This window comes from Serinus canaria, chromosome 12 (genome assembly GCF_022539315.1).
Source record: "Serinus canaria isolate serCan28SL12 chromosome 12, serCan2020, whole genome shotgun sequence".
Taxonomy (NCBI): domain Eukaryota; kingdom Metazoa; phylum Chordata; class Aves; order Passeriformes; family Fringillidae; genus Serinus; species Serinus canaria.
In genome coordinates, this window is record NC_066326.1 from 8753845 (window position 1) to 8776579 (window position 22735).

Genomic DNA, 22735 nt, shown 5'->3' on the forward strand with positions numbered 1-22735 from the left:
TTCTGCTGTAAAGAGATGAAACATCAGCTCTCCAAACACCTTGGCTTATCTAAGGAAGCAAGTTGAGACAATTGTTTTAGAGCCCTCTGAACACAGCAAGGGACCTGCATAAATTCTTTGCAAGCTCTTTTGATACTGTCTTATCCTAAAGAGTGCCAGACTCTCTTTCACACTTCAGAGGTGTTAGAATTTTGCTTATCTTGGAGACTAAAGGACCTAGAAGATAAATGGAGATGGAAGTAATAATGAAAAAAAATATTGTGCACTCTTCCAGAAAATGGATACATTTGTGTTTGATGCAGTGGCATTATGATTTTGTTCCACTTTCAGCATCTGATTTTGTTCAGCACTATGTAAAATCTCCAGACTTTTTTAACAACTCCTGTAGAGCCTTTTCCTTATGCAGAGCAGCTTCCTCATGGCACCCTTGCTCTGCACATAGGCACGATGCCCCTTTTGCAGTGCACTGATCAACATTTGGTGCCATTCCTGGCAAACAGCAGCCCTCCATAAGTCAGAGTTAATCTGGTGGAAGTTTGGAAGAGGCTTTGGAGGTGATAAAGTTCCTGTTTTAAAATAAAGCTGGAAATGGCACATTGGATGAGATTCTGTCTGTTCACCTTTGCTGCCACATCATGGAGAAAGAAGTCTGGTCTTTAGTCAGAAATTTTCCAGGTTCAGATTTGGACTGGGCTTATCTTTGATATTAAACTTTTAAGCTGTAGGTGGAGAAATGAGAATGAGGAAAAGAAAAAAAATTAGTGTGACTATTGCTTTCAGCTTCTAAACTTTAATAAATTTAATTCCAGATAGAGGAGTTCAGGAGAAGTCAGGCTATATAGAAGTTCTGGCATAATTGGTGGGTTGCAGGCAAATACTGAAATAGTGCAACATATAGAATATGCATCCCCCTTTGCACTGGGGTCTGTAGAAGTATTTCACTGAAAGAAGGTGCTGCCAGCAAGATGCCAAGTGGGCTGTGTTACTGCCTTTTTTGGTTCTTAGGATTCTGAAATGAGAATAGTGAGGTTTAAACAAAGCAGACAATTTATCAGAGGCATAATTTTTTTTAATGTGTTTTGTGTCTGAGGCAAAGCATTACTGTTCCTGAGATCTTGTGGCACCCAGTGATTGATAGGGGACTGAATCAGTGCTCTCTTTGAAGTGTTCTGTAAGTTTGAGATACTTCATTGGGTGAAACTTCTGCCTGTCAGGGAAATGCTTCACTGGACAGTGTGCCAGCAGTATCAGCTTCTGTACATTGCTTCTTCAGTACTGTAAGATCCTGAATATGTACACGTGGACCAAACTTCTTACTGCAATGGTATTTTTCTGTGTTCAGCATGCTTTTTCTTCTGCTTACAAAGAAATACTTCAACTGCTCTAGGGTGTTATTGTGGAAGAACTGGCTGACTTGGTACAATCATTCAGTCATTGTGAGTATACAGTCATTGAAGAGAGGCTGGGGAGTGCTGCTAATCAATAGAAGCAGGCTTTTGTTAAACATTTGTTTTTCTTCTCATGCTTGTTTTCTGGAATCTCCTCAGTAGTGTTGGCCCCTGATGGTATTTACATTTGTAAATTCTTCTGAATTCCCAGCCTTGCTGCCCTTTAGCAGGACATAGCATGTGGTGAGACTCCACTCAGCAGGCACAGCCCCAGTGTCATCAGTAGTTTGCTGCTCTCCCATCCCTCTTCCTTACAGTCTGAATGTTACTTGTCTTTAACCTGTAACATCTGGTACTTCTGTGCCAAGGAGACTGTGCATTTGTTGCTGCAACTGTCTGACTCTGGGACTTCTGTTTTGCAGGATCATATGTGCTCCAATCAGGTAGTATCAAAAATTTTTCTGCTTCAGGGCTTTCATGAAAGTGGTCTAATGTCATGGATTAGGCTTTATGAATTGAAAATTTATTTCTTTTATATTCTTGTGTGCTTTGTATTCTTGTGTGCTTTTATGATGAAAGTACTAAAATTAGCACTACGGCAGATCGAGGCAGTGCTTGTAGTTGGAGTTAAATAGGAATAGTCACAGAAGCTTTGTTACTCTTCTCGATCTGTTCGTCTGGCATCCTTCTGGAGCATTAATTCCACATTTTGCCTGATATATAATTTGGCTCAAAAGCATTTGATTGTGTTAGGATAGTTTGTTAGATTTCAGAAATGTCTGCTGGTATTTGTCTTTCTCTTTCCATACATCTTCAGTCTTGAATGTACTTGATTCCTCCTCAGGGAACAACTAACTCCATGGAATTGTGATGCTGCAACAAATGCTATACCTCAGGCTCTGAAAATCCAACTGAAAAATATTCATTTTCCTATGTTACAAATCAGCTTCCCATTTAAGTCCAGCAGTTTGTTTTCTTCTGTCAGTTCTTCCTTACTGCTACTGAGAAATAGTTTCATTACTGCTAAAGAATGATTCATTAGCATGTGGTTTGCATTTGTAGGAAGCCAGTCTTGTAGGAAGCCAGTCTTGTAGAGACCACATTCCTGGTGCTTGTTTGTTTTACACCCTCAAATGCAGATGTTTTCCTTGTACAGACAAGTCAGAGGTGTCTGTCTGGGTCTGCCAGGCTGGGGGCTTAAGACAACAACCCATCCCAGGCTGGCAGTGTCACTTCATCCATGCAGACTGTGTATGTTGGCAGCTGCAGCCCTGTGTGCCACGCTCCATCTAATCACAGGCTTCTGTGCTGGGAGGGAGGGCAATACTGCCTGGCAGCCTTTGTTTTCAGACGGTCACTTCACATTGCTGCTAAAGTTGAGGAAGGTGACATGCCAGATCTTGCACAGCATGAGCTAATGCTTTGGTTCTCCTAGAAAAAGGGTTATTTGTATATTGAAATTGCTCTTTTGTTAGTGGGATTTCTTAGTGGCCAGCGAAGGGGGCACATCAGAATGCAAAGATGGATAAGAGTCAATTAAACACCACTTTGTTGGTTTGCTTTGTGTGTTGGTGTTGCCCTGGTTTAATTCACTGACCCAACTGTCCAGCACTGAAAAATGCCAGTGCAGGATCAGGGCAGTATCATGTGGCAGCAGTAGGTCAGTTGTGTTGTGAAACTGCACCTCTTCAGCAGGCTTGACTTAGGAGAGTAATAAATATGCTGCTTCTGGGTGTGCAGAGCCTGACTGTTTTTGTAGGAGTGACCATTGCTTGTTTTTCCTTCCAGGATTGTGTTGGTGTGCTGTCTGTACTACATCACGTGCTGTGATTCACCTGTAGCAGGGTCAAGAGGGTCTGTGGCATTTCAGCCAATGATTGGGACTGACAGCTTCTCTAGGAGACAAAAAAAAAAAACAAAACAAAACTTTTCCTGCAGCTAGAACAGAAGGAGTTGTTTTCTGTGAGCCAAGTAGAGAGATGCCTTGGTGATAGCTCATCTTGGAGTGAGGGAGGCAGAACCTTTTGGTGTCAGAGGGTGTTTGAATGCAGAAGTGCAGGCACTGAACTTGCCCATGTGCTTCCTAGCACAAATAGCAGTGAGGAGACAGGCATTGTCAGCCCTCTGAATTCCCCTGGGAAAGATCTGTTGTTTGGAGGACACCTGCTTTGTTTGAGCTCTAGGACCTGAAGGGGTTGAGAAGCAGGGTGAAGGTCTATCATCTCAGCAGATGTCTGTCCTCTTGGCGGGTAGGAGTCTTTTTGTGCAAGCAGAGAAGTCTGTTTTCTTCTGAAATAAACTAATACATAAAATAAAGTAGAACTTGTTTGCTTGTACCCTTGTAGCATGACTTTAAATGTCACATTGCATACTCTGATGGTGCTCAGGCCAGCACGGATTGTGCTACTGTTTGCCAAGAGACCACGTAATTCAAGCAGCTCTGCATGGAGACAGCCCTGTCCCTGGAGTTTTCTATCTTCCTCTACACTCCAGCATGCAACTTTCTTCTCTACAGTGAAGGGCTGGCAAAATGTTTTGTATTTTCCCCATACCCTTTGCTGCCCCAGTTTGCCTGTCACGTTTGCAGCCTGCGCCGTTTCTCCACCTCAGTAAGGGGTATCTGTCTGTCCTGGGGCTCCTATTTTGCATTTTTGGTGAGGACCCTGATTGCAATCTAGTGTGGCCCTCTGGAGTGCTGATGACAGTCATGACTGGATGTGGGGCTTCCATGAGCAGTTAAACTACAGTGAATTCTTGATTCCTTCCTCTCTGTGCTATTGTAACAAAGTACATGAGGTAGTTTTTGGTACGCCCATACTTCATTCCAGCTTTTGCACTGCAGATGTACTGGCTGTGAGCATCATGTCTAGCAATTTAATGTGAATTGATTATCACTGGGATATTGTACTGAGATTGTACAATTTTATATGAAAATCATGCCCCTAAGCAGAGGTGTGGCTTCAAAATGTGCTAAGTTTGACCTTTTTTTTTTTTCATTTTTCACCTAGGTATCACATGCTGTTGCAAAGCTAGTATTAGTTAGTTTCCACTGGCAAATCTCAGAGATTTTGGAAAGGTAAGTGTAAATAATTTTATCTCGTCTGTGCTTAGTGCTTTCCCCCCTGGCTTTGCAGAAATGCTCAGAGTGCTCCATAGGTATTTTTGGCAAGTGTCTTTGGACCTGGAAGCAGGACATGCAGTCCATTTTAGGGAGCAGAGGAAAGCTACTGATTTGTTGAGGCTGCACTGCCTGTAAGAAATTTTTAAGCAGGTAGAGGGTAGTAATGGTAAATGTCTTTCAATTCAGGAATTATTGTTATGCTAGGAGCCTTCTAGATAGATTTATCTTACATTTTGAGGTAGCAGATTGAGAGTGCTGCATCTGTTTTTATTTAGTAGACATAAAGATAACATATGTTCTGCTTTGAACACCGGAGCCATAAGTCATAAAGGAGCACTGATGTAGTCTTTAGTAGTACATTCACACTGAAGTTTTTGTTCCTTTTGACCTTAAGTGATGTTTTTTTCCCAAGCTGGCCAGCATTTGGAGAGCAGGGGAAGATAAAGTGAGAGAACTGAGCACTGCAGCTCCCTTTTTGGTCAGTGTCACTGTAATTAACAAAGCTCTTCAGCGGATTTCAAAAAGGGGGTTCGGACTCAGCCCAAACATATGCAGGAAGTGCATTGGGAGGCACTGCTGGCTGCAGCCCCACCACAGAACACTGGCTCAGAACTGAGCATTGTCTGAAAACAGAGAGCATATCAGCTTGACTCATTCTGCCCAGATATTTTTGGCCCTGTAGCCAGCAACTTTATGCAGAGAATGTATGGAAAATGCATTCTGTCTATGGATGCTATTGCCTCCTTGGTTACCCTGTATCCTGTGAAAGCTTTTCCCTGGGGTTCAAGGAGGGTGAGATTCCTGCATAGCAGCTCTGGGTGATCCTGCAGGTCAACTGATGAGACTTAAGAGGAAATTTGGGGAAGGGTTTACTCCTAAAGTGATGAATTTGCAAACATGAGAACAAATTTGAATTTGTTCTCATGTTGATCTAATCCTCAAGCTTCTCTCTTGGTAAAAAATGAAATTGTCAAAAGAAAGCTCACTAGTAGAACTAAGAAGTGCTGGTGAGGAGGGAGGACTTATAGCAAGGCCACAACAGTCATGCTGCTGTTTCTGAATTCAATGAGATACAAACATTCATCTACAAAGGAAATCACAAACAGCAAAATATGTTTAATTATATGGGTGCTGATAGACAGCTTCATATGCACAAAGGGTGATAATCTGTAACAGAATAATCACTTAAATAGACAGTAGTCTGGAATTAAAATTAGACTTAACCAGGACAGCTTAATTTTACAGAGGAATAGGAGACAGTCCAGAGCCTCATTGGTGTGTGTTATTGTGGACAGGCTTAGGACTGCTCTAGGAGTGTGGATGGAAAATCTTAGCTTAAAAATAATTTTTCAGGGGAGGGAGATAGTTGTAGAAAAATATTCATCAAGATGTATAAGGGAAATGTTAATCCATTTCCAGGAGAAGTAGTATTTCTGGTTCTGAATAAACTCTCATAAGATTATGATGGGAGCTCAGCTCTCTGTATGGAGGAGCCTCACACAGGAGACATTTCCACTCTCCTTGTTGAAACCTACCCTACTATTTACCCAGAGACAACTGTTTATTCAGGCAAGAAGGATCAATTTAACAATGCAAAATGTATTCAGAACTTGATTTAATAATTCTTCAATTGCCTTTTCAGGCACAAGTCTAATCCTGCCCAGTTGCTAGTAGAAGCTCGAGTTCAGCCCACCTCATCCAAACATGTAAGTATGCAAACCATCCCGTCTGTTCCCTTGGCAGACACCTCTGACCCCCCTCCTGGGGGATTGCATTACTAATGGCATCCTCTGTCCAGTGTTAACCCTTTGCAAGCTCTGGTCTGACACTGATTCATTGCTGGGTTTACTTCTGAAATGAGAATGCATTCAAGAGGTCTCTAATATTTAAATAGCAGCTTTGCTCTTGGCTTGCGGGTAGTGTTCAAGAATTACTTTCTTCAAGAAAATTAGGGTCATTTTTTGGCACAAGTGATGGCAGACAATGAAAGGAGCAGAGTGCATGGGCTTGGCTGCCTTTTCCAATTCTGTAGAAAGACACTGAAAGGAAGTTCTGTCTGCACAGAGTGAGCAGAGCTTGTCTCTGTCTGGAACAGATATTTTAGATTTTTTTGTCTTTTCTTTTACCTTTTTTATCTTTTTTTATCTATTTGCACTGCTCAGCTCAGGGATGCTTAAGCTAAATCTCCCAGTGAATTGTATTGCTGCTGAGTCAGTCAGTGCTGATATTTGAACCAACAACTTGGTTTTCATAGCCAGGGCTACACAGATCTTCAGATACTTCCCCACCCTTTAAATAGAAACTTCCTGTTACATGCTTATGGATTTCATTCACAGTGGGTGTCTTGGTACAATGAAGAATTACCCTAGGAACACATTCCATGTGTCAGATTATGGGTGATAGAATACTACATCTGGGAAGCATTCAGGGTTGTGGGGGAGAGGAGATCTTAAGAGTCTGATTTGGCATCTGAGCTCTCTTGTAACCAGCAGATAGTGAAAAAGCTAAGCTGACAGAAGTGTAAGCTTCATGGGGTCAAATTATCTGCTTAAAGTCCAGAAAAAAAATCTTTCTAATTTGACATACCTGCAAATTAGTCTGTGTATTTCAAAATTTATCCAAGTCTTGTATCAGCTGTCCCTTGATTATTCCCCTTGCAATGGGCCGTTCCAACCTCCTTGGCAGGCAAGGTGAAGACCACCAGCACATCATTTCAGTCAGGGTCCTGGGTTTGGACCGAACATTTTCCCAGCTTGAATTTACAATAACTTTATATTTTGCTCCAAGGAGGTAAGAAGTGATATAGGAATCTTTTTTTGCCCAATGTGGCAACCCAAAGCAATGCTTGAGGCAAACTTCCATACATACTGCAAAACTGAAACAAAACATTACAAATATAAACATCACAAAACTACTGAGACAAAATGCATGCAAATAATCAATGCAGTGAAGAACATTGTAACTCTTCAGTCCTGTTGCCATTTCATCTTCTCATTAAATACCTGTAAGAGGAGAGAGAAAAGAAAATCCAGTCCCACTTGGATTGGTTTTAAAAAGAAAGAACTCTCCATCTGGTGTTAATTTTGTGTTCTCTGCCATGGGCATCTGTGGCTACCCATGGGATCCCTGAGATTTGCCCTTTGTACAGCAGTCTGACTCTTCATTTGCAACAAATCCTACCTGTCTGCCATAGGTTACCAGCTGCCCCCATGTAAGAGCAGGTCCTGTCTGCAGTCCACCCCCACAAGGAGCTCTAAGCTCTAAGCAGTTGAGTTGCCTAAAGCTTCAGTGAGTCAGGCAGTCCTTTAATCAGGGGTGTTTATTCTCTGGCTCAGCAAACAATAGCATGGGAGAAGACTGAGAGGTTGCAAGACCCCTCTCGTGTATCAGTTGGAGGCTAGCAGCCTATTGCACACTCTTGGTCAGATTACCCAGTGCTGGAGTGGGGGTAGAGATGGATTTTCCCCTCCCCAAGGGGTCTAAACCTCCTGCCCAGTGGACTGTCATTTGGGTCAGAGACCAGGGCTCTCTGCCGTTATGCGTTGTGAAGGACACTCTGGGACCCCAGGGTCCTTATGTTTCATCCTCCAACAGCTTTATGCTGTCTCTCCCCATCAGTGGAATCCTCCACACATAATGTTTTAGTTTCCTTTGCATGCCTGCTGTATTTTTCTTGCAGCTGAGCCAGCTCAGTTGCAGAATAAGGCATTTGTTTAGTTGTTGCAGTGGGTGCTGCCTCCTCACACTCCATCTCATAACCAGCATCAGTCTTTATAAGTGGGCAGAGTTTAGGGAGAGGTTGGGGGTCTGGCTTTGCTGTATCAAGCTCCTCCCAAGGAAAAAGGCAAGTGACATCATTGTCAGAAAGGTCCACCTCTTAAGTGAGTCTGGAAAGCCTCAGAGGCTCCAGGCTCCAGTAGGTGGGATGTGGAGCAGGGACCACCCTACCTTCACAGATCTTGTCCTGCCCCCACCCAAACACACACTTTAGTATTCAGAATTTCTCCAGTCTCCTACAAACTGTGATTTTATTTTAGGAAGAAAAATGATATGGTTAAAAGGTTAACTTAAAATTGATTTGGTAGGCAATTCATTACAGTCTGTGTGTGCTACAGCAAGGTACTCTATGCTTCAGCTTGTAGTGCAGAATGATTCTGGGGACATATTCTCCCAGTGAGTGTCTGTAGAGGGACTGACCCTGTAGGGAGAAGCTGTAATGGTGAGCTCAGGGAGGCAATTGCAAAGGTTTGAGGTAGCACATGAGCTTTTCAGGCTGAGCAGCTGATCCAGGCAATCAGGTGCAATTATAGACTCAGTGAATCTTGTTCTGGTCTGTAAGTGAGGCCACTTAGAACAAATTACTTCCTCTTTGATGTGGCCATGCCATGAATCAAGCTCAGTCAGTCATGGTACTGCTGCTCCATGTCTCCAGCACACAGAGGTCAGCCTGGAAACTGATGGCAGGCTGACACCAGCTTCTCCACCAACAGCAAAGTGGATGCAAAGGGATTATATGATTTCTCTGTGAAAGGAAAAACTGGAACATAAACTGCAGCTGACAGCTTTGTAGGGCCTTGGTTTTGATGATGCTGGGCTAGACCTAGTTCTGCAGGTCCCAGGAGTGAGTGGAGACGTGTTGAAGGCTGGATCTGTTGTCTAGGGATCAGCTCTGCACTACATAGGGGGAAACCAGACTACTTTCAGTGGTTTGGTGAAGCAATAGCAGTTCTGCCTGATTTGAAACAAACCCTCTTAATCCTTTTCAGCTGAAGGGATGAAGACTGTTTTGCCAAATGTAGCATAGGCATAGGCAGAAGAGATGGGAGGTGATAGTTTGTGAATTCCCTTTCCTCTCCATGTAAACACTCTACAATTATGTCTTCCATTACCCTAAATTACTGTCTGGTAAAAGGGCATTGCTAAGTCTGTTTGCAGTGACAGCTGCTCTCCAGAGCCTGTGGAGATAGTCTGGCCCAGCTAACAAAGAATATCAATAAATCCAGGGAAGGACTAGCACAATGATATATTTCAAACAAGGCAAGAGTAAGAACCAGAAAAGTAAAGGGGAATTCTGGGCAGCACTAGAGGAGAGGCAGAAACTCTTCAGTGACTGTCAGCTTGTGCTCTGTGAGATTAGAAGTTCTTGAGAAGGACTGACTGTTCGGGGCAGTGCAGCACCTTGGCACACCAGCTGCTCATGAACCTGGACCTCCGGGGAGACCACTGTCACAGTGAGGGTGATGCAGGTGTGTGTGGATGAGCTGAAAATGCTCTGGAGGTCTGGGATGCTCTCACTGCACTGCTGATTTGTCTCCCCAGGCAATGGTACATTCCTCCCACCACTGCGCCGTGTGCATGCAGTTTGTCAGGAAGGAGAACTTGCTCTCCCTGGCTTGTCAGCACCAGTTCTGTCGCAGCTGCTGGGAGCAGCACTGTACAGTGCTCGTCAAGGATGGCGTTGGAGTCGGTGAGTTCAGGCTGGATGCAGTGCTGGCTCTGTATCTGCCCCACTGGCCATTCTGATGAGTCTAGAGTATGACTGTAACAAGTTAAAAACTGCAAATCTGTTGAATAGAATTTGCATCTGTAATGATGTACTGTTGCAACGCCCCTGGAGTGCTTGTGGATGCAAACATCTGTTCCCTTTGTGTTGGGGAGAAGCCAGTAGTTGCCAGAGTTGCTTTGGGCTTTTCTAAGGCTGTCTTTCATGTTGGCATGGCAGTAACATGTAATTTTCTAATTTAAGTATCTGACCTTGTGAATACTGGTTAAAGCACTCACTGGTCCTGGATGCACATGTGCCCTGTCATCTTTTGGTGAAGACAGTTGGGTTTCAGCTTTTCAGCAGCCCTGATTTGCTTCACAGTTGTATCCCTCTTGCCACAACAACAGATGGCACTAAGGAAACTGTGCTGAGTGCTCTCTGTGCATTCACCCCTTAGTATAAGCTGCACTGTTCTAAGATGTTTTTTCTTCTCAGGGGTGTCCTGCATGGCTCAGGACTGTCTACTCCGGACACCAGAAGACTTTGTGTTTCCATTGCTGCCTAGTGAAGAGCTGAAAGACAAATACAGGCGCTACCTCTTCAGGGACTATGTGGAGGTAGTAGATTTTTTCAGTTTTAAAATACCCTGGGTCAAATCACCAGTGACTTGCAGAAATTTTGTTTGAAGTGTTTTGCATTTTTGATTAGAACTGCAGTAGCTGCAGCAAAATTGTCCTCAATAGGCATGATGTGGCTGCTTCTGTAGGACAGCCTCACTGACAAAATGCTCTAGCAGGTTGCCAAAGTAAATTCTGCTGTAAGGTCATCCACTAACTCCTTGGCTGGAGCTTCAAAATTCTCAGAGTGCTGCAGCTGAGAATTTCAAAACTTCAGTCTGATTATTCTAGTCCTTCTTGTTCTTACATAAATATTTTTAGGTTCAGAAAAATAGGTCCCTCAGCTTAGGGTAGTCCAGCTGAATTGGCTTGCTCAATTACATTTTGTGTGAGCTTTCTTGAAATTAAAGCAGGAGTTGTTAAGGTTAAATATGCAGGAGTATTCTGATAACTGGGAACAGACAAGGAACACTAAAAAAGCAGCAAAGCAATATGAAAGCATGGTGTCAGCTCTTCTCTATAAGAAACCCTTTGGGAAGAAATGGCCACCACAGGAGAGCAGCTGAATAGCTTCTAGGAGATAAGAAGATGGGGAAGGAGCTCAAATGGAGTAAAATGGTTTGTTTAGTGTCATTGTGGGGTTTTGTTTGTTCGCTGACTTAGTTTGTAACTGTCATTTGAAGTCCCTGTTCTAGAAAAGCTGTAAGTCACTGACAAACCTCTTCCATACTAGGAAGTGCAGGTTCTGCTCAGATAGGCAAGACCTGGTGACACTTTCCACTCTTTTTTAATCCAAAATTACAGCTTTGTATGTTTTTGAGGATAGGAATGGTTAAAGATGAACAGGTAATGGTCTCCTGTATCCACTGATGATCTTACTCCCTTGCTGTGTCCACAGAGCCATTACCAGCTGCAGCTGTGCCCTGGTGCAGATTGCCCTATGGTCATACAGGTACAAGAGCCAAAAGCCCGGCGAGTGCAGTGCAATCGTTGCAATGAGGTCTTCTGGTAAGAAACAGAGAAGGTTACAGATCACAGGGAAAGTGTGTGCTGTCCTCAGGGCCAATCCTTATGCTTGCCAACAGTTTTGGTGTGTAGAAGTATCTGAAATGCTTTGCTAGAGTTGTTTGTAACTTGAGTTAGCCTGAGTGGTTGGACACTTGTGATCTGACTTCTGCAGGTGTCAGACGTCCCCTTGCTTCCTTAACTCCTGGGAACTTGGGTGTTCTGACAACCAGGGAGCACAGCTTGAGTAACCAAGGGGTTACAAATCTACCGTTCTCACATTTTGGCTGGGTTAAAAATTTTCCTACAGGGACAGTGATTGATACAGATTCTGGTAGTAAACATGGAGTCCTTCTTGCTGTCTGCTGGCATTGAGTTTTTAAATTTATTAAAAACATTTGACTCCCAATCTAGAGACCCAGCTTTCTGGTATCTCCATGCAAATGGCCCCTATTCACCTGGGGTTGTCAAGTCTTGCTAATACAGGTCCCTGATATCTGCCACTGGAGTCAGGCTACTTGGAAGTGACTGGTCCACCCCAGAACTCTGCAATCATGTTAGAGGAGACATAGGTGGGCTCTAGAAAGGGACAAGTCAGCCCTCAGACACGTGATTTGTCAGGCCTGGGTTCACTTCCATCCTCACTCTGCGTTTTATACAAGAAGAAGGGGGAATTGGAGTTCAGTTTTGGTCTTCACACTCTACTAATACACAAGAGCATTTCCATCCCTTACTGGGCCCCCAGATTTGGTCAGGAAAACCTCAATCCTTGAGTCATTTCCGTAGAAATTGATGTTTTTTTCTTTTTTTTCCTCCCCCCTTTTAAGCTTTAAGTGTCGGCAGATGTACCACGCACCCACAGACTGCGCTACCATTCGGAAATGGCTCACCAAGTGTGCAGATGACTCTGAAACAGCCAACTACATCAGTGCTCACACTAAAGATGTAAGGACAGGCACCTGCATGTTATTTCTTGTCCTCTAGCCCTGCCTGGAAACCAGGATAGAATTCTATACACACATAGCATTGTGTTCTTCTTTTTTTGCAGACTGCAAATCCTTACAGCTCCCTAGGGACTGTCAAGAAGCTTCTGTCAGAAGCTACTGTCATATGTGAGCTAATTACATCCCTATGGCAGTGGTGTAACTCAGCTGAACGCCTTGGGAAAGCTTTATGTGGGAGGCTCAGCTGCCCTCCCGCAGTAAGGACCTGGTGGTCCTTATTCCAGACCTGGTGTGAATGTCTTTGACTGCCAAGTTTGTTGTCCTCCCACAGGCAAAAGAACTGAGGGTACTTTGAAATGATCAATGGAGATGTATTTAAAATTGAAGGAGAGGCTGTCATAAGTGCAAAGTCAGTACCAAATAAGGCACCAGTGGTGTTTAAGCCTGCAAAGCTTTGTGCAGTACTGTGAGCTGGAGGGCGAGGGGAAAAAGTCTTGATTTGGCAAGGTCTGCAAAATGGAGCAGTTGAAGTCTGTAAATTAGACATTGGAGTACTTCTAGTAGGTTTAGACCCAAGACAAAGAAATAGTATTTTATACTGTGCACGCGAGACTACCTACTATAGAATTGTTGTATGAATATACTGTCTTTATCCTCTGAATTACCTTTTTGAGATTGGAACTTTTGATGTCTTCTGGGCATTTTGTGGCCTGACTTCAAAACAGTTCTTGGCTACATTTGTGCTACCATGTAGCAATTGTGACAGTGGTGATTAGCTGCAAGCTTCAGTTATGTGAGGAAAGGGGGTACTTAGATGGGCCAGAGATTTCAAGCTCCCTTCCCTCTCTGGAGAAGGTGTCAGCACGTGATGGTATTGTTTCTGCTATGCTTATTTGTAGAAATTTTATTTTATTGAGCACTGTCCTGGCATACATTTTGCCTGACATGAAAATTATACCAAGTAGCAAAACTCACTTCCTTCTTTCTACCTATACAGCCCAAAAAATATATCTGGACACTGCAGGGTTTCTGTAGAGTGGGGGTGTGCAGCTTTCCTGTGGTTAGGCAGATTTTCTGCAGGTAGCTGAGGTGTCATTTGTTAGTGGCTGCTGAAGGCAGAATATAGTGACAATTATCTGTAGTCAAAGTAGCTGTGATACACTGTCATACATGAACTAATTGTGTCCCTGTGCCTGAGTAACTGCAGAGGGGTAACTCAGAAAGACCTTCAGTTTTACATGGAGGAACAGCAGTAAATTTGTTTTCCTGAGCAAACAATCCAGTGCTGCAGTGCAACTTCCTGACTTTGCCTTTCTGCCATCTTTAAGTGGAGCTGTCAGAGCTGGTGGGAAGCAGGGTGTAAATGCTAATATTCTCATATGTGAATGCATATTTTTAAGAAAAAAAGGCAGAGAGGAATAATCACACAAGTGCTGTCATTCTTCAGAAGGCTGCTAGAGTTGGATCTAACAATTGTGTCTCTTTCCTCAGTGTCCCAAGTGCAATATCTGTATTGAAAAGAATGGAGGCTGCAATCACATGGTGAGTAATTCCCTGAACACATCAAATCTCCCTTGTTCTAAGTGGAATTTTTTTCCCACACTTTCTGCTAACCAAATGCCTCTTGTCTTTTCTTTTTCAGCAATGTTCCAAATGCAAGCATGGTAAGTTGGGTTTGGAAGCTGTTTTCTCTGCAATGTTTGCAGTGATGATGATCCCTTTTTTTTGTGTTATGAAGACAAATTGTGAACACAGGCTGAAATATTTTCTCCCCAGTAAAAGCTGAACAGGATATAAATTACAGATTTCTGTGTGATAGCTGTTTTTTCCCCACTGGCTGTGATCTCAGCTGAGTTCTGCAGTGCTAGTTTGGCTTTTGCCCCTGACATGTCTATTGGATAGAGAAGTCTCCAGAATATTAACAGTGGAATCCATCTCACAGGAGAGCTTTCCATATAATTGTATTTGTAATCAGCTGAAAATATTGTCACATGTAGCCATTTACTCAGATCAGCTTAAGTCCTTCTGCTTAGTGATGGAAATAATGAGCTTCAACTCATGTGAAACTGCAGGAGCTGTGAATTGTTATGGAGCAGCAGATGTTGAATTTCTCAGTCCACTCCTGTGCAATTAGCAGCCTGAGTGTCTTTGGCCCGTTGTGTGGCCCTGTTTTTGCACTTATCTTTTCATGGCAGAATTAATTTCTGTTGCCTTAGAGTGAGATAGTTGTATTCAGCCCTCTGATTTAAGTGTACCACTAGAAACTATTATAATATCAGAACCTTATTGGAAAGGTGATTAGAGATGACTGTCCTCTCATTTCCTTTGCTTTGGGGTTCTCAGCAGCACTGGTTGTGCTTTGATGGAGCTCTGTGACAAGAGGGAGCAGGCAAGTGCCAAGATACCATGGTGACTTAGCACTTGAGAACGCTGATGAACTTGGGAATTACAGTTTTCAGTCTCATTGTCATAAGTAACACAGAAGGGATTCTTATTGTAGCAACTTAGTCTCCATCTTTTTTCCTTTACAGCAGAACACTCACAGCCTCACTCTGAAATCAGAAAATTGCCATGTTTTGCTATTTTTATTATTGCTCTCTTTACTCTGCCTTCTTCCTATTTCAGCTGCTTCTAACTCCAAGTGTCATAAGCCACTGACATCTGACATTACCTGGGTTGTTCCCTCCTGGAGAGAACTGAGGGCAGGCTTTCTTTTGCATTACTTAGTTCACTTTTGGATCCAATTGTTTTATTCAGACTGAGGTTTGCATGGGGCAGTGTGCCCATTGTGGGGAGGGTGCAACTCACAAAAGAGACTGGCAGCCTCCTCTCTAACCCAGAGTGACAGTCAGACAGGGTGCAAGTGCAGTTCTGCCCAGTGGTTTTGGTGTACAGGATGCAGAACTTCAAGATTTACTTTCCATAATTGAATGAGAGGCTGTGCAATTAAAATCTTCAAGACAGGCTGGTATTTTTGGCTCACTGAGTTCTGTTTTGCAAGATGATACAAAACGTGTGTGTTTCTTGGCTTAGCAGAAATATCTGAACACAGATGGGCTCTGTCTCCTGAAGCTTTTCTTTCTCAGAGGTTTTTTTCTGTGCATCACACTGGGTTTTTTGCTGTTTTCTGCAGACTTCTGCTGGATGTGTCTGGGAGACTGGAAGACTCACGGCAGCGAGTACTACGAATGCAGTCGGTACAAAGAGAATCCTGATATTGTAAACCAGAGTCAGCAAGCACAGGCCAGGGAGGCCCTTAAGAAGTACTTGTTCTATTTTGAGAGGGTAGGAGACATCTCCTTGGCCAGAGCTGCTGTAGCCTTTTAATGCTCCCTGCCTGGTGCAAAGGTCATTGCCAGCAATCTCCGTGCAAGAAACTGCCCAAAGAGAATCTGTGCAGAATTTTCAGGCCCTGTTGTTTTTCACTCAAAATCCTGCCCTGAAAGTCCCATCCAAACCAGTGATGTCATACCCAAAGCAATTTGTATTCACTCCTATATTCCCTTGTGCTAGAGAAAATCAGTATTACCTGTGTGCCACTGTACTATGTAACTGCAGGCTGAGTGCTGCTGCAGTAGATAGATATTGCTTCAGTAATTTCCTTTCAGGACTGGGGAACTTCTGTTCCTTGCAGTACGTCTTTATAAAGATAAAAACGAAATAAATTTTACCATGTTCAAAGCTCCATTGGCTGTAGCAAAGTTTTTACTAAAATTTCATGTAATCACATTTTTAAAAGTTGCTATCAGAGCATGTCTGTCCACACAGCAGGCTCCATGCACCTGGCCATGCAGAGCAACTCTACAGCTGTGTCTCTAGAAGAGAATGTGGTAGATGTTAAATACTGCTGTGTTTCAGTTTCCCCATTAAAATGAGTTTATTCTTCACAGCATGAGCCAAGTCCTGTCATAAAATAAATGCCTTCATTCCTGGCTCTCCAGACCAACAGGCTTTGGGAAATAGCCATGTTTACAATGTGCACATGAATACTGGAGTTCACTGAGCCCATGTCAAATGTTAATTTAATCTTTTGACCCTCCTATAGAAATCCTTTAAGTAGAGGAATCACCATGACTTTCCTCCTTGTCAGACATGAGGTCACTGTGTGACCAGAGGGCATTCCCACTCGGAGGAGCTGGGTTTGCTCCCTGTTCTTGCTGCTGTCAGTCTGTTGTCTATAGCCTCTGCCACTTGCTACTGGAGGTGCTGCCTTGCCATTCTTTCCCACAGCATGTCTTGCCTTGCTGGACTCCTGCCCCACTCCAATTTCTGCTTGCTAGAGCTTGTGCTTTTACAGCAGTAGTACTCTCTTCTCATGCTGGTTTTTCCTTTCCCTGTCTCCCCACCTCTTGCAGTGGGAGAATCACAATAAAAGCCTACAGCTGGAGGCACAGACATACCAACGAATCCAGGAGAAAATCCAAGAAAGAGTTATGAACAACTTGGGAACATGGATAGATTGGCAATATCTACAGAATGCTGCAAAACTACTTGCAAAGGTGAGTAATTGTCTCTTGTTTAGCACCATGAAGAGAATACATGCCAGAATGCTAAATTCAAAACAGCAAGTAAGGAAGGAAATTTAAGAGTTGTGGTTATGTGGGACAGTGCTTCTGGTGTAGGACATGAACAAAGCAAAAATCATCTAGGATTGACCTCTGTGAAGTCATACTCCACAGTACATAGACCTGCACAAGTTCTTCCAAGGAAGGTGTAGGAAATTCTACCAGGAAGTCTCCAGTTGTCAGGAGGTAGCTTCTTAGCCTGTAGTGGTTGCATAAATACGACTGTGCTGACTTCCAAGACTGAGACTCCTGTCTTTTTCTCTCTCTCTTCCTCCCACTCTTGGACAGTGTCGTTACACCCTGCAGTACACATATCCATATGCCTACTACATGGAGTCTGGTCCCAGAAAGAAGCTGGTAAGATGTTCTGCTCTTTTTTTTGCTGATAACTTTTCGGGGTATAACTGGCAGCATGCTGGGCTGAATTCCAGAGCTGGACAGTGTCTGAAATATTAGTCCTGAGTTTGAGGTAAGGACAAGATAAATCAGTGGGTTTGCACCTTTCTTCTTCACTTCAAGTCAACCAGCAGCTCTGTCTTCTTATACATTACATTATTTTCCCAGGGGACTTCACTGCACTTTCACTAACAAGCCATTTATCCAGAATGTTTTGAGGCTGGAAGTGTGCATTTATTTCTTGGTAAGATTTCTCACAATGCTGTGGGCCATATTTCCTGTGAAGAGCTGCTGGAGGAGAGCTTTTCCTTGGATCAGGGTGTAGCTTTCCTTTTTACTCTTGCTATAAGTTCCTTTCTGGCTTGGTGCATCTCATGGGCTGAAAAAGTACAAAAACAACCTTGAATTCAGGAAGAGTTTTTTCTTTGACTCAGCTGTTCTGTAAAACCTGTTATAGAATCTTTCTTCATGGCATCATGTGTTCTCTAAGGCTGTGGACAGATGTTCTCTTCTGGATCTGACTGTGCCTGTGGAACAAGTTGCTGCTCCCAGCAGTGGTTAACACTCCCTTCACTCTGCCTGCAGAGCTACTTATGAGAGCATTTTGTGACCTGTTTATAGCAAAATAAACTGAATTAGGAGATATTTCTCACATGCAGTGTTTTTAGGCTGACTGTGTTAATTTTGAGTGATGCAGGCTGGGGAGTTCTTACACAAGAAATGCCCAGAAAGGGTGATCCCATCTAGGTGAAGGTGGATAAGGAGGAGACACAAACCTGCTCTGCCAGCACTGCTGTCAGCAGGACACATTTTTCTGCTCTTCAAGTGTAATAAAACTGCTCCACTAAACTAGTTTCTTGTTAATATCCCTTTTTTTGCTCTTTGCAGTTTGAATACCAGCAGGCCCAGCTGGAAGCTGAAATTGAAAATCTCTCATGGAAGGTGGAGCGAGCAGACAGCTATGACAGAGGGGTGAGTGCTCTGCTTGCTTGAGCTTGTTGGCCAGATTTTGTTTGTTGGGCTTAACACTTCTGCAGGAGCACTAAGGCTGTCAAGTGAGGGTTCTGAGAAGCTAGATCCAGAAACCACCTTTAGCCAGCAGATGATGTAGAAGCAGAGTGCTCACTGCCTTGAGGGAGAGGAGGGAGGGCCGCAGGGATTCCTGCAAAATGAAACAAGTCCCACAGAGCTCTGGAGGAGACTGCGTGCAGCCTTCTGGTGAAAAGCAGCTTTCTTAAGTGTGTAGCATTTTAGACAGAGCATGTGCTGGGTAACTGCAGAGGGAGCCCACATAAAAAGGAAGAGGATCTGGGATCTTGTAATCCAGAATGTGCATGAAGTGTGTGATGATTGGCGCTTCTCAAATTGGAGTTCAGTGTCCCCTGAGGAAAATGGGGTGTCTTCCAGGGATTTTATGCTAACAGTTTGTACCTTCTCTTTTACCAGGACTTAGAGAATCAGATGCACATAGCAGAGCAGAGACGGAGGACCCTGCTAAAAGACTTCCATGACACATAAGAGAGGAGGAAGTGACAGTGCAGGGGTGAGAGCAGCAGTGAAGTGATGGTAGCTTCACTGGGATAAGCAGGCACTGCCTCTGGGAGAACACGGCCAAGGACAAAGCCACCCCTCCCCTTGCAAGTCAGACACATGCAAACACCACCTCTTAGTCCAGTTTGTTCTCTTATCTTTCTGTTTCTGTTTCTGCCAGGCTAGAGGCCAGAGCTCAGATTGGCATATTTCCTGGGCCATTTCCCTCCTGCCCTTGATGGTTTCAGAAGGGGAGGGAGTTTTTTTCTGAATGGCTGTTAATAGTGTTAGATCATTACAGTTTATGTAATTTTCAACGGTTGTACAATTATACAGACAAACCTTAGAATAACACAAAACCCTTTTTAAAAATAAATTGGCAGTGGAGTGTTTTTCCTTAATCTGCTTGTAAATTTAATGGGCTTTTCCCCCTCTCCTTCTCCCTTCCTCTGACCCAAAAATCCTCCTAGTCATTGAAGGAGGTTAAAAAATATCTCAGCTAGATTTTCCAGTGCTCCTTTAACCAAGGCGTTGCAGCATTGGCATTGCATGAGGAGAGTGGCTGGTGTTAAGGGTGGCTGCTGCTGTGTCTGGCCTGACAGTACCAGCAGTGGCTGTGATTCAGTATGATCACATGTGACATCTCTTTTTCTTGTGAATCAGCTGTGCAAAATCCAGCTACACAAACAAAAGCAAACAGAGGAGTTGTAGGGGACAGACCGGGTTAACAGTGGGGGATATGCTTGAGTTTGAGAGAAATTGAGAGAAATCAGATTCTGCATTTGATGAATTTAGGTCTTCCATGTAGATTTTTGCTTTACTTGTTTTTGTGGGGAGGATGTTGTATTGCCAAAGTGAGTGATGAGGGAGTAGTAGCATACAGTTGTTAATCAAGGCTTGGGGCTTTTGCAGAGTGAAAGAATCCATGTTATAACAGTGCCATGCAGCCTGATAAAGATTATTTGTGCCTGCTGGGTAGCATGGCTGAGAAAAATTGATCTCGTTCATCAAAGTGAGACTAAACACCACTACATTATGAGGAGGAAAGATTATGTACAACACACTCCCTGGCACGTGTTGGCAATGTGGACGGGCACTTGAATACAGGTGCACTGCTTGTGCAGAGCCTGCACCAAGCCAGGCAGAAAATTAACTAGCAAAATTAATTTATTTGTATATTAGTATTGATGCTGGTGGGAACTTATCAGAAAATTGATTGTTAGGAGCATGTGGAGCTTTTTTATTAACATTCTCTTTTCTAATGTAAAATATACACTAAAATAAAAATATGAAAAACCTAGTTCATCTTAGTAGGGGTTAACATGAAAAAGGTTACTTAAATGCTGACTCTTGCCTGTTTGTTACAGGAAGCAGGCCATATATTAGGATTTCACAGATATCTGTGTCACTTGCTGCTGCTTGTTGTTTGCAGCCAGTAAGGTGCAGCTGGAGTCTGATTTGAGGAAATTTTCACCTCTGTGGGGAACTCATGGGATTCTCTTCTATGCTGTATTTGGAAGTGTTGCCTTTGATGCATCCCTGTATTGTTCTTATGCAATGTCACTTGATAAAGATTAAACTGGAGGGGGGAAAAGTGCTAAATTTCCGTGTGTCAGAATAAGCTAACTGCTGTTGGAGCCTCTTTTATGTACCTGAGACATGTGACCCAGGTATTTGTAGCAGGTGTAATTTGGCTCATAGATTTTTTCAAGACTGATGTATTAGTTTAAACAAGGAATATCTGTCATAGGAGCCAATCCTCTGGCCATGCTTGTTGTACACAGAAAATTTCAAACTAAGAGGCCTTTTCCTTCCTCCCTCCCACCCCTGGTGTGGCATCTATCCTCAGGGAACAAGGGGATGCACTGCGAGGAGCTGCTGGCCTTGGGAAGTGAGTGTTACAGCAGAAGCAGCTGAGGGTAGGGCAGGCTTGTGGAGAGATGGCTGGAGTCAGGGAGCAGGGCAGGGAAGGGGGCTGTGGTTTCTGGGAGCAGCACTGCTTGCTGTGCAAGAGATCTCCATAGCCATGGCTCCTTATGTTCCTGCTCTGTCCTGCTCTGGCTCCCCTGGAGCCGTAGAGATAGATCTGGCCTTGCTCCAGCCACTGTCTCTTGATTTCATTCCTTACTCTGCACCCAGCAGCAGCCTCTCTGCCTCCTCATGACATATCCTAGAGGTCAGTCTCTCTTCCTCTCCCCTTCCCAAAAAGATTGTCTTGGCATGCTGCTTCCACGGGAGGGGATAGTGGAGGGAGGACGGTTTGCTGAGACCCAGAAGTTTTCAGTGAATACAACCAATGTTTAAACTATTCTTTAAAAATGTAATGTGCAAAGTACTGATGAGGATAAAAGCTGGTGTTCTTGTTGTCTAAACATAACTATTTTAACACCTAATCCCTTTGCAGAGCAGGTATGTGGAGTTTCCTAATCCCAAAGAATTTTCACTTCTGTTACATAATTGTCCAGCTTCGAGCTTAATGAGAATGAGGTTTTGTCTCTCCTTCCCTCGTTCCTTCCCTCCCTCCTTCTTCTATGCCCCCACAAAATATTTTGCTATGAATTCTTGTTTGTACACAAGCCAGACCATATAGCTGTGGCGAGGCTTATTGAACAGGCTGCTAAGATGCTTGGCTGAGGAACAGTAATAAAGATTGCATAGTGCACCCACTAATTCTTTCACATTTTCTGAAACTAGAGCTTTGTCAACAGTTCCATTAATTTTTTAAACAAAATACCCTTTCTGAAAATGGTGAAAGCCCTGGGTTGCACCCACAAATCCTATTGCCATGCTCTGGGTAAACAACAGGAATTGCTTTTGCAGCCCAGGCAGGACCACTTCTGTATTGGTGTTGTACAGAAAGTCAAGACAAAATGTGCAGGGCTGCTGGCTCTGTGTGTAAGGTGAATGACACTGCTCAGGAGGCAGGTGACAGGAAGGAGGTGGGGGTTCTCAACACCAGAAGAAAAGGGCATTTTTTACCCCTGTAATAAATACATGGCCCTCTTTGAGTTAACAAGGTTATATAGATGTAGGTAATAAAAAGTGGCTCTGGAGTCATTAATTCTGAGGTACAAGTTTCCCTTTGATGCGTTAACTGCTACAGACATGGAATGTTTGCTCTTTTTTTTCTTTTTTGCACTTGTTTCCAGCTCCTGCGCCAGCCCGACACCTCTCCATCCTTGCATCTGGTACTCTTTTATTTGGGCCTCGCTTGTGTTAGTGCATTGGCTGCCTCATCTCTATTCGTCCTCAGGCTTCCCAGACTGTAACAAACCGTTTTCTACTGACACCATAAACTGCATGACTGCTGCCCTGTGCAGCGAAGTCTCTGTGCCTGCCCGCAGACGGGGCAGCAGGAGGTTTCTGTACTATAGTCTTGCACTCTAAATTTTAGACTTTTTAAGCAGGTGAAAAATAGAACTTTATTTTTAAATGAGGCACTTGTTCTGGGAATTCCTTTCTCGGCCCCGGTCTGGTTGGGGTTGTGGGACAGCGCTGAGGTGCGTGGCAGGGCACAGGACTGCTCCCACCCCTAGCTTTTCTTCGCAGGCACCAGAGAGGGGCAGGGGCGGCGGAAAACGCCCGGGAGACGGTTGCCAGAGGTGTGCCCGTGGTTTCTTTGAAATAAATTGTGACTTTCTAACTTCGGCGGTGTCCTGGCTGTTCTTGGCGGTGGCACGGGGA

The 22735-nt window shown here is 43.7% G+C and overlaps 1 protein-coding gene across 7 annotated transcripts in view; it reads left to right on the forward strand.

The window, feature by feature from the left end:
* Nucleotides 1-22695, forward strand: part of ARIH2 (ariadne RBR E3 ubiquitin protein ligase 2) — a 33492-nt gene extending 10797 nt beyond the window's left edge. For 4 of the 7 annotated variants that reach the window (XM_009091137.4, XM_018915181.3, XM_050979236.1 and 1 more), the window contains 13 exons: nt 4397-4464; nt 6152-6215; nt 9829-9976; nt 10490-10611; nt 11510-11619; nt 12444-12561; nt 14052-14102; nt 14203-14224; nt 15694-15845; nt 16916-17059; nt 17414-17482; nt 18410-18493; nt 18968-19452. In XM_009091137.4, coding sequence (XP_009089385.1) covers nt 4397-4464; nt 6152-6215; nt 9829-9976; nt 10490-10611; nt 11510-11619; nt 12444-12561; nt 14052-14102; nt 14203-14224; nt 15694-15845; nt 16916-17059; nt 17414-17482; nt 18410-18493; nt 18968-19039 — 1224 coding nt within the window. In that variant the 3' untranslated portion in view covers nt 19040-19452. Of the gene's footprint in view, nt 1-4396; nt 4465-6151; nt 6216-9828; nt 9977-10489; nt 10612-11509; nt 11620-12443; nt 12562-14051; nt 14103-14202; nt 14225-15693; nt 15846-16915; nt 17060-17413; nt 17483-17689; nt 17766-18409; nt 18494-18967; nt 19453-22200; nt 22490-22600 lie in introns of those variants that run through there. The other 3 variants (XR_007778613.1, XM_050979239.1, XM_050979238.1) reach the window with 3 other exon arrangements.
* Nucleotides 22696-22735: the final 40 nt, after the last annotated feature.